General features: G+C 37.3%; 1 protein-coding gene across 1 annotated transcript in view; it reads right to left on the reverse strand.

Moving 5' to 3' along the window:
* The window catches only part of LOC110164994 (contactin-3-like), a 68,527-nt gene that overhangs the window by 44,754 nt on the left and 11,521 nt on the right, over positions 1-12,252 (reverse strand). The window contains exons 3-7 of the mRNA XM_055166030.1: positions 10,882-11,057; positions 6,091-6,186; positions 5,273-5,476; positions 1,802-1,904; positions 607-791 (exon numbers count right to left, since the gene is read on the reverse strand). Of these exons, the coding sequence (XP_055022005.1) occupies positions 607-791; positions 1,802-1,904; positions 5,273-5,476; positions 6,091-6,186; positions 10,882-11,057 (764 nt within the window). The remainder of the gene's footprint in view (positions 1-606; positions 792-1,801; positions 1,905-5,272; positions 5,477-6,090; positions 6,187-10,881; positions 11,058-12,252) is intronic.

Below are 12,252 nucleotides of genomic sequence, written 5' to 3' on the forward strand. Positions count from 1 at the left end.
GCAATTCCAGGGCTGAAATTATTCAAATGATTCTAGTGAAAGTGTTTGGAGTTTAAAAACATAATGGAGAACTTCTTGTATTCCTACATGACATCACAAGTTGGAACCGTGTTTTTCTGTTTGAGAGAAGAACTCAGCCTAAATATACAAGGTTTGTGTGTTAAAGACGTGTCAGTGAAACAAAACACAGCTCCATTTATGTTTGTGATGAGGAAACAACATTATAACATGGATCAGAGAGCATAAAATGGGCCCTTTAACAAAATTTTAAAACCATATGTCAGTGACTCATTACTGACTTTTACAAGATTATACACTACATTCAGAAAATACTGCAGGCGCATGTTTATGAATTGTAATAGCATTTCAAATTATAAAGGTGTAACAAAAGCCTAATTAATATTCTTGAGAATGTATGATTTGAGGAGAAAAGGTTGCACAGTGTTCCAATAAAACCTCCCCATGTGCCTTCTAAATATTGAGGGCCAGGCATTAATGGGCGTTATCACAAAGCACAACATTATGCAGCAGAAGAAAATTTACATAATTCTGAGCAAAAGCCACCGTTAAATGAAAGTCTGTGATCTTAGGAGAAACAGTGCTTACCGTAAAAGGCCAGTTTGCCAGTGGCTATGTTTTTGCCCATCTTGTTCTCTGCCACGCACTCGTAGCCTCCAGTGTCATCCTGCTGAAAGCTCGGGATCTCCAGGACCGCATTGGAGTATTTCATTTTAACTTTGCTGGGGAACGGAACGCCATTTGCTCTTTTCCAGGTGATTTCTGGTACAGGACTTTAGAAAACAAAAAAGAATTTAGGTGTTACACTATGACTAAGGGGACAGGTTGCACCACACATGCTCGGGTAAGCCTGTCATAATTATTACTATATCAACTTGTCGTTCAGTACATGAAAGTTGGAACAGTATATTTTGAGGCTCAATATTTATTATGAGTATATTTTCGTTGCAATAGTGGGGAGGTTTCTGGTATTTTTTATGTAATATGATAAGATATGAGCTGTAGAGTGACGAAAAAGTCACTTTCAGGGTTAATTATTGATACTTTCTGTTGTTTATTTGTATTCAAATGCAGGTTTACTGAAATCTTGCATTATTTTTTACTGTTTCAGTGACATAAAGTAGTTTCAATGTTATAATTTATTGTGATATAGCTCAGTAGTGATTCAAAATCTATGATTGTGACAGTCCTATGCTCAGGTCCATGCCAGTCTTAGCATCATGAGTAGGGATGTCAGAATTATTCTGTTAATCAATAATTGTGATGATTCAAGTCAGAATCATTTGAAAAAAAAAAATAAATAAATTCTCACAATCTTACAACTACAATTTAATATTGTGACATCCCTAGAAGTAAGACTGACTCCTGACTATGGGTGGGCAAAATCATCATCCATTAGAAATGTGTTAAACCATGCCACTAAATGTTTAGGTTGGGGAAAACTTACTGAATGTCTCTTCCCTCCCCTTACCCCCATTCACCGTATGATGTCTTATTTTAAAAATGAGGATTTTTAGACCATAGGAGACTTTCAAGTTGAAGCAAATCACTTCAACTACAAAATATTAAATTGTTGTTGTTGGCGTTTTTTCCTAATGCCCCAAAGAGCCTATTCACAACATTGATTTATTTGTTCAGGGCAGTTTGCCAATCCATTGTTAAAAGGCAGCTCGGACTAGTTTGCAGCACAGTCAGGATAAGGGAAATAATTGCCTTGTTAGTAGCTGTATCAAAATTTTTGTATTTTTAGCTCGCATTATAAACATGAAGAATTCCTACTCACTTTCCAAGGGCGAAACACTCCAGCGTAACCGTTGATCCTTTAGCTGCTGATACATTGTCTGGAAAATTAACTTCTATTTTCGGCTCATATTCACCCATCACGCCTGTGCAAATAAAGAAATAAGCAGAAAAACTCTCTCAGCTTTGCATTATTCATGAGTTACATGCAATACGGCCTGCATCATGGACCAAAACAATAGAGCGGTAAAACTAACAGGGGTAGGAATAAAAGACACACAAGCTTACAATCCTCTGGTGGGTAAAACCAAAGTAAAGTAGAGCGTTGCTTTAAATGTGCAGCCACCCAAGAGCACCCGCGTATCAGCGAGAAATAATTCAAAAATCTCATCTTGGTGGGTTATAGTGGGAACATTTCAGCTGTTGATTTCATTTTTCAATAGTTGAGTGGGCAGTTCAAACAGTGCATTTGTATTAGTATTCTGACTGTGGAGCCCGGGATGTGCAAGTGATGCGGCAGGATTTGAATGTATGCTACAACATGGACGCAAAAACTCTACTGGTTAAGCCACAAGAACACTCAATGTAATGGTCCAATGGCGTATGGCTTATGGTTTATTCATTTCCGAGGCAATCTTTATTCACTCCTTCTATGAGAGTGTAACGGTGAATAGAACAGCGCAGAGAGGCAAAGAGAAAGCTTTTAAAGGGAAATTGAAAGAACGCAAAGTCAGCAAAGAGGAGATTTGGAGGCTTTGTTTGCTGGCCCACATTTAAGCATAACTGTTTACTTACAGGCATTAGAAGACTGCAAGTCCAGAGAATCGAGGAAGGGGGGCTGGCTCTCGGGCCAATTTTTGATCAGATAAATGCACTTAAGGGGACACTGCCTGATTATTACCCTCTTATTGTGCCAGTACCTGCTACATTTACCACATCAGTTCTCCCAGTCAAAAAGCTCAGATATTGTAGATAATGGACTCCTGGAAACCACATATCTAATCATTTCAGCAGACACAACAGATTATTTTCTATCAGAATAAATAAGCAGTTGAAACAGCCAAAGTAAGATTATTTTCAAATAAATAAGAAGAACTGGCAAAATGTCATTATTTTTGTGCATAGAAGATTTTTAGAAATAAAAAAATATCCATTGCTATTACTGTTTTGAATGTACCTAAATCCATATCATGTGTTTTAGTGAGCAGTGCAAGCAAACACACCCAGAGCAACATTCTTTGCATTATATTCATGAAAAATAATTCCAACAGAGTAAACAAATTTGTATCAAGGTTCCAAATAAGTGGTTTAAAATAAGGCCACTGTGATAACTTTAAGGTGAAGTTTGGGGGAAAAATTGTTGAATAAAATGGGTTTTTGTGTTAGGAGGGGATATATTTGACTTCTTCTAAGGCTGTAGGTTTTGGAAAATGAATATTGTTTTAATTGTATTCAAATTACAGTGTGTTTTGTTCTATGTAAATGGTTCACTCTTCTGTGTAAACATTTTTTTTCCTGATAAATTAATCATTGCACTTACACAAACATAACTCCCTACTTTCTCTTGTGAAACTATGTGATTTTACTGTTTGGATTTTTGTATTGTAAACCCACAAATGTAATTAAAAAAATAAATACAGTAAAAATCTGAACTTATTATGTACTGTTTATAATGTAATCAATTACCTGTTTATTACTGTATTCATATAATCTAAAACATATGAATCAAGCCGCTTCATAAAAGAAAATGTCTCTTATTGAGTACAGAAGGTAACTTCCCTACTAAATATTATGTACAAATGAAAATATGTATATACTAAACCCATACACAAACCACACCCTACACAAGCATTATTTCCCAGTAATGTCAAAATGCCTTGACAGTTATTCAACTGTTAATTCAATGACAGCAAATATAAACAGAATATATAGAACACAGCAGCCATATGTATTAGTAATATGTAATAATGATGTATTTTTAGTATTTGATGTCAAAATGATATTAATAATATAACATAGTAGTATAGTATGATATATTTTGTTTGGAATAGTTACTTCCTAATTTGCAAATCATCCCATAATTACAAAATAGAATCATTGATCACCATGGAAATGAAAACTCTCTAGAACCACTTTTGTTTGGCTCATAACTTCTCAGCACACTGAGACCTGTATGATGACGGCTTCGACCTTGAGCTCTGTTCTGCCCCACACCAACAGGGAACGGTCAAGAGCCACAGGAGACCCAACTGGTGTCTGTTCCAGGTATTTCCACCCCTGGAGAAGAGCGCTCTGGTCACGGCACTTTGCAAAGAGTTGAAGTGAGCAAGGGCCAAACTTGCAGATTGGGTCCAAATAAGTAATTCTTTGGACCACAATCTTAGGTCTCAGGAGAGAATCAACAAAGCAAGAGACTTGGAGTTGAAAAAAATTGCAATGATACTCTCCAGAAGAAAGACAAGCAACTGCAAGACCAGACTCATGTACATAAGGAGATCTTGTACAAGTCTACAGTACAGGGAAATGAGCAGCTGAAGCAAGAGCTTCCAAACTCCAAAAAAGTCAGAAATAAGACTAACAATTTGGTGATGCATAAACTTAAAGCTTCTCTCAAGAAGAAAGACAAAGAGCTGGAGATCCAAATAATTGTATACAAGGAGATCTGATATCTGTATAACAGGTCAGTGAGAGAAAAAGTCCAGCTCAAACAAGAGCTATCCAGCATCAGTTAAGTCCTTGAAAAGATGAAGGAACAACTTAAAGCACAGAACAAAATAATCTCTGAGATGAGAAACACAAACTGGTTGGATCCAGATACCCGCAGAGACTCTCAAACTACTGGTATCGGAGTTGGTGGAGATACAACGCACAAAGACAATAAGAAACTGCCTAGGAAGGTGCAGGAGCCTTCTGCACTCTTCTCAGCATGAGAGGGGAAGCGTTTTCTGAATTTTCAGTGTGAAAGTGCACAGCCATCCAGCCACCCAAAAGGAGCGGCCATAGTGGAAAAGCAGAGGGCGCTCGGGCACTACCAGCACTAAAGCACCTCCAAACATTACCCTTTAACCTTTGCATTATGAAAAAAATAAAACAAAAATTGTTTTAACATTATGTTGTTCACTTAAATGTCTGTGGTAGTTATTCATGTTTATTGTTTCAGATGTCAGAACTTGAATTCACATCCCATCCACAACTGCAGTCGCTTGATTTTTATTAAGTGGTAAAGTGGAAATAGAAAAAAATAATAATATATGTTGGGAAAAAAAATAAAAAATCTGGGAAAAAATGCTTTCAGTTTTAGTGCATTTGCACCACTGACCACCACCTCATTTTATATATAAATCATGACAATATTTTCAGTGACCTTGGCTGGTTCCATAATGCAAAACAGGAAGCACCATCCTGTACAGAGTGGCTCTTGTTTTTATTTTATGATCTACTTTATAATGCTGTATCCTCATTCATCCTCATTTTGTGTAGAACTTTTTAATAAAGAATAAAAAATCAGGCTCACCGTCAGTCCTGAGGATCAAAGAGGTGGGTGAACTTTGAACTTTGCCCTTTGTCACACTGTTCATGACCACACAGGTGTAGTTGCCCACGTCTGATGGCTCCACCTTGGAGATGTAAAGGTTTCCAGTCTGCTGTGACACGAACCGCCGATTGTCTTGCTGAACAAAGTATGGGTACTCATTGAACACCCATGCATATGTTAGATCTGGAGAAAAAAAGTCAAATGTTTATTGGAAAGAACAACAACAATGCCTCTAAAACATTTTTGCATGTATACTCCTGCTTAATAATGCAAATCGCAGATGATGAGACAGGATTAGAGTAGTTGCTTGTGAACTGAGTGTATCATATATTACAAATGGTTGTTTGCTGTTGAAATGAGTGTACAAATCATTAGGCCACTGTACAAAGAGCCTCAAACTCAACATTAAATTACCGTAACAGTTGTATTGAAACACTTTCGGTATGAATGCACATATTCCCCATGTTTTGAAATTTGTAGCTTTTATTTATGATGAATATTTGCAGTATCTGTGAGGAGCAATCACTTATAATATACCGTATGGTGCATAAAAAGCAATGATTATCACCTAGGACTTAGTGTGTAAAATTATTTTTGCCCAAGTGTAGTTGTGTAGTAGTTGTCCTCTATTTTTGAAAGCTAAAATATTTGATCACCAACTAGACACAGTTGACATATGTTTGTTTGTTTGATACCACTTTTAAACTGCCCAAAATACACTGACACACAAAATCTACTGAGAGAACTAGAGTCCCGCATTGATCTCTGTTCCGCTCAATTAACTGTCTGGCTTTTACCTCCTGAGGAAGTGGGGGTTCCACACAGCAGTACCACTCCTTGTCCCTCTCGAACGGACACGGCGCTCCTGGTGTGCACTTTAAAATGATCTAAATCTGCAGAGAGAGGGAGGGAGAGAAGAGGAGGGGGGAGAGAGAGGAGGGAGACGTAGGGAAAGGAGAGGGGCGTTGTGGAGAGATACAGGAGGGAGGGGGATAGAGTGAGAGAGACAGTGAGGGGGAGGAAGAGAGAGAGAGGTAAGGCAGGAGAGAGAGAAGGAAAGAGAGATAGAGAGAGAAGGGTAGAAGGAGAAAATGGTCCAGAGGAAAAAGATTAGTGGGACAGAATAAGAAAGAGAAATGAGACAGAGGAACAGAGACGAGAGGGAGACAGTGGGAGAAAGCGGTCAGGTGAAGAAAAAAGATTGGTGGATAGATAAAAAGAGGAAGTAGCAGAGGGACAATGTGATGAAATGGGGGTAGATAGACACATAGAGAGAGAGAGGGGGTAGAGAAATTGAGAAGAGGGGGAAATAAAGAGAGACAAAAAAAAAAGAGGGAGAGAGAAAGACAGCGTAAGTGAGGAAAAGAGGAGGGGAGTAGAGAGGGAAAGAGAGATGGAGAGGAGGGAGGAGGCAGAGAGGACAGATCAGTGGGGGCTCCCTGGGTCTCCGAGTGGGGTACATCTGAGTAAAAGCTTTCAGTACAGACACTGACAAAGGCCCATAAGCTAATAGTGCTGCACTGGCAAAGCCCCAGAGAGACACACACGGAACGCCTCTCAGCATTCAATTTATAAAGCCAACACAAATGTCATCGCGCAGGTTCAGAACGCCACAAGAGAAGTTAGCATATATCTCTTAGTATTGTATAAACAGTAAATACCATCTCTGTACTGCATAAATAATGCATAAATGTCAAGATGTGGCTGTGTGCATTTGTGATACAATCTGATGTCTTGAAATGGGTGGATATTCACAAACAGACTGTTCATACTATAGCTGTCTGAAAGCACAATATATAGAATACAAAATACATTCAAGCAATAAATCTGGTCCAGTACTATAAACTGGACCATTTGTAATGTAACTTTGGGATAAGGTATTTAAATATACATTATGTAACTTTCCTGTGGAAGTGTCTCCATGAAGATGCAATTGTGTTGCCTGGAATGTTCCACGGTATAGTATTAAACTTATCTTCTTGGCTAAGGAAGCAAGTGCAGTCACCAGACCAAGTTACAGATTAGATCTGAGGATGCCATGGATGTCATTGCATGTTTTTTCAAGGTGTTTTAAACACTTCTGTGTGTGTGAATTGAACATGTCTGAACTGAATAATGTATGAACTGAAAAATGTAAGATAGACATGTTTAATGCCATAGTGTGGGACATTCCAGGCAAATAACATCTAAAATAGACAAGCAGGTCAGGGACCCTCTAGCAGAAAAGTTACATAGTATACCTTTAAAAATGAATACATTTTTTATACAAGTACAGGTAGTGCATTGTATGAGTAAATATTGCAGTGAACAGAAATGCATGGGCTGTACTGTATGTTAAAAATTTATGAGAGAGGGTCCACTTCTCCTGACATCCATCCAAAACCATTTACCAAGTCTATAGCAATCTGTCTAACAGCATACAACTATAACTTAATGCAGTGCAGTTTCACACAACTTATATTATGTTGGCTACAGATGTTATGACATGAAATGCACAATTTGGCAACCACAATATAGTTAACAGCCACCTTTACTATAGGAATCTCGACAGAAGCTCATACAATATTAATGTCTGACAGGGTATGTTGCACCATGCAGGTTGCGCAGAGCTTGTTTGGGCTACATATGCTGCCTCCTACATATCAGGCTTTCAAATAAAATCAAAAATGATTATTTAAATAATTACTGATCCTTGGGCTTCTGAAACTGTAACTGTTGGTCCTGCAATATACAGAGATGGGTCAAAATGAACTAATATCCATAATGGTTAAAACCAGAGTAATTATTGTAACCATCCTTCAGATAATTACAGTCAAGTATTACATGTTGGCCAGTGGTCCTGTTGTAGTAACTGTGCTATTACCATGAGTTTAAGAGGTAAGCAGACATACCCAGTAAGTTGTCACTATGTTTATCTGCAAATCATGTGCTGTCTGCTATGACCCATTCTGCAAACAAATTTAACCTTTAGCACTAATAAAGAAACCTGAAACCTTATGTCTTTGTAGTGTGCTATACGTCTTTACTTCCTAATAAACTATTTTGTATAAAGGCTTGTGTTTTTCATACATTTCTATAACTGTTCTGCTTATGATCATTAACTGAAAGGATCAAAATAATAAACTACAAGAAAGTCAGTAAAATTACTATTTCTGTGTCATTACTGAACTAAAAATCAGGAGAACTCCTCTTGTGTAATACACTGCATACATGAAGCTGGACTCTGAATTCACATGATCCAAATTGTTCTGGTCCTGAGTTTACAGGTGTTTTGGAAAGCCTGTTATACTTGGAAAGAGTTAGGGTTAGTAATTTGTTTTTCTAATGGAAAGTGCGCCATATTGTGTATCCTGACACTCTTTCCCACTAAAAAATCAACAATTTCTTTGAGCTATTTCGGTTTACTGTAGTTTGTCTATTGGATTGGGAAATACTAACAAAAGGCCTTCCTCATGCATCACCTTCTTCGATCAGTCTTAACAGACATTGACAACTGCAGGTTTCATAACTAGAGATGCATTGATCTAGCATTTCCAAGTATATTTAGTGTACAGTTATATAAACAAATCATACTAAAATATGTTCTGTAACTGCCCTTTATCCTTCAAGAAACTATAGAGCTGAAAACAATGGCCAATAAAAAGTGTTATTACATCAATTTTTGGGCTCAACCATAACGCTGAGCTGATACCCCATCCAGGAGCCAATATTCCAAAATCTAACAGGGATCTGAAAATGTTTTTCTGTAACTTGTCTGGTCTGTCACAATCACCTGCTTCTGCCCTGAATGTTCCATGGTATGGCATTACACATATTTATCTCTGTACTGTACACAGCAAGTGACACCACAAGGCCACTCACATTAAGTTTTTAGGTTAAAAGTCCATATTATGGAGTTAATGCAAGATGAGTCCATTTAATGCTTTATCGGAAGATTCCAGACAAAGCAAGAACATCTCCATGGTGACAAGCAGGTGGTGAACTCTCCACCAGAAAAGTTTTTTCTTCAACCGTAATCTGCTTTATCTATTAACTTGCAAGCTAACTATCTATCTATCGGAACATGTACATATACATGTTACATAGTACATAGTACATGTCTGTACTATGTACAGAGTAAAATGTGACAAATAACAAAACTGAAAAAAAAAAAAAAAAGTCTTTCTAAAACTTGGTGTGAAACTCTGTCCAAAAGGAATAACAACCACAACATTCACAAGGCTCCCACATTACTCTAACATTTAATGTAGCTTAACACCAACTCTAAGTCACTCTGATAAATATTGCACAAGTAACTCATGCGCTCTGGTTGCATGTCGACATTGTTCTGCAGTCCTTTTTCACTGAGCTTATGTGACTGTGTGTGCCAGAAGGGATGCACTATGTAAATTATGTTATCACAATATGAGCTAAAGCAATATCCTGATCAGCCAAAAAGCCAGAAAACTTATAAACTTATTTTCTTGTCTTGAAATTGTATTGTGATCTGATTTGAAATATTGAAAAATTCTGGCTGATCTTCTAAATTGATCCAAGTGCAGTCTTCTGTTGGTGCTGGTTTAGGCTTTATTTTGACACAGTTTGACGAGTAAAAACAGTGGTATTTGTTTTTTGTTTTGGGTGTTTTTTTTAATTAAAGTTACACAGTGAAAAAATGTTCTATCAAAGTCATTATCAGTTCCTGCTTTACTGGTGTGTAGTCTGTTAAATGAGATAAGGGGGTAATAAAATTTCTATTCATATCAGTATGCTGATTTAGTGCGTGTGGATAGCCCAATATAACAGGACGCAGGACCATCTTAATAACATACAGCTCATGATCAGATACAATTTCATTTTGGGTATTTCATAAGAGAATTGCACATAGCTACAGGAATACTGGCTCCCCTCTCTCCATGCACCAGTCGTGCACTCCATGCACGACTATACCATCAGCACATTCTGTAATCCGAAAACAACCAATTTCATGTCTATCTCATATCATGCAGTTCAAAGAAGCCTGGATAACTTACATCCAATACTTATGGCTTTAGCATACTCCAATACCCAACATAAGTCCCCTTTTTATTAATATATTGCACATAATCAGATAAATTATTGTTGTTCTGGGTATCTCATATTAGACTAGACATAGCAACAGAAATACTGACTCCCGCACCAGTGACTATTAGTCTGCAATTAATTTTTTTGATTAGTCAACTAGTTGACTAAAAAAATATTTCTACTGTACAGGGGACTTTTTAAATACATTATACACTAAATAAAGGCTGTAATATGGTAACTGAAAGCTTCTAAATATAGAACATTTACAATTAAAGTGTATTATTTATGCAAATCAGAAATAGATTTTCATTTTTTTACATTTTGATTTAATAATGCTACTGTCTTTGTTGTAAAATATCTTTTTGTATGTGTGTAGTCCAGATTAAGATATGGTTATGTATGATTATGATTATTTCTTATAATCAACTAGTCAATATTAGCTGATAGATCATCGCAGCCCTTTATGTCAGCATCACATTCTATGATCTGAAAACTATCAATTTCCTGTTCATATGAGGTAGTCCATATACACCAGTGTAACTTACATGCGAATTGCAGGCTGGCTCTGCGGCTTAGAATGGCTCCAACACTGTTGAAGGCCATGCACTGGTACTGCCCCACGTCCTGCACCCGGTCCAGACTGCTGATGATGAGGTTACCCTCGGACAGCCGCCGCCGCCGCTCCAAGCCCAGATTTATGAGGGTCCCGTTCAGCGACCATCTGTGAGGGCAGAGACACCATCAGTGCTGGCATCGCGCTCTGTCTGTCTCTTTCAAATGTCTGAGGTGAGGCTGCAGCAGGGAAGGGCTTGTAAAAGATTTGATGCAAGGTTTACAGGTGGAAAAACTGAAATTTGGTGTCCAATAGCGATGTCATAATGTGACATTTTACTGTTACTGTAATTATTGTAAGAGGAACTATAGAATTTTATGAAAATGAGTGTAATAATTTACCAGCTTGTTCTATAATATGTGACTAGTGCAGAAGTTAGTTGCAATCAAATGAGAATTGCTGTTTGAATCGCTGCTATTAGAAAAATGCAAGGGCTGCAGTTATTTCAGTTATATAATGTCCACTGCCTTGATAGCCCAGTAGTATAAACTCCCATAAACGCATGTGATTCTTATATAGGTTTAGCAGCTTTTATTTCAGTTCTCTCTTGAATGTTTAATTCTTTATGCTATCATTAATGTGCACAGTCAACTAAAGCTTAATTATAACATAAAAAACAAATTGAATTGCAATAATTTTACTAAATTGTTGAGCCCTGCATGATTAAAAGAATTCATGACATCTATAATCACAATTTAGTCGTGCACCAATGAGTGCTCTCTTCAAACAGTCTCATAGGAATTGGAGTAACAGAAATAAACAAGCCCAGAGTAAATTAACGAATAAAAATTATGCCTTGCTCTCTGTCCACTCTTTAAATGCCCAGTTAGTGTGTGTAAAAAAATTGTGCTGTAGTTCCATTTATGCTTACAAATGTACAAGTACAAAAATAGCCAGAAGATTCACCAAAGTCAATGAGTAAAGCTACACTGAAGTTAAGTTTAAAAGTGCACTATGTAACTTTTTGGTTGGGGGTTCGTCACCTGCTTGTTTCTATGGATGTGTCATTGCTCTGCCTGGAATGCTCCACAGCATGATCAAACAGCTCTACTTCACATTTACTCAATTGCAAGTGGTTTTATATTTCAAAAAATACAGAGAAATACCAACATTCTGACTGTGAATGGGATCACCTCTCCAAAGATATGAGCTGTAACTTGGTCTGGTTTGGTCTCCATGAAGATAGAAAGGCGTGTGAATCATTCCAGACAAAGCAATAACATCTCCACATAGAACAGCATTTGATGGACCCTCCACCAGAAAAGTTACGTGGACGTCAACCTCATTTTAGCTCTAATCTTTT

Source organism: Boleophthalmus pectinirostris, unplaced genomic scaffold, assembly GCF_026225935.1.
Source record: "Boleophthalmus pectinirostris isolate CB_2022bp ecotype Guang Dong unplaced genomic scaffold, ASM2622593v1 HiC_scaffold_8, whole genome shotgun sequence".
In the NCBI taxonomy this organism is placed as follows: domain Eukaryota; kingdom Metazoa; phylum Chordata; class Actinopteri; order Gobiiformes; family Gobiidae; genus Boleophthalmus; species Boleophthalmus pectinirostris.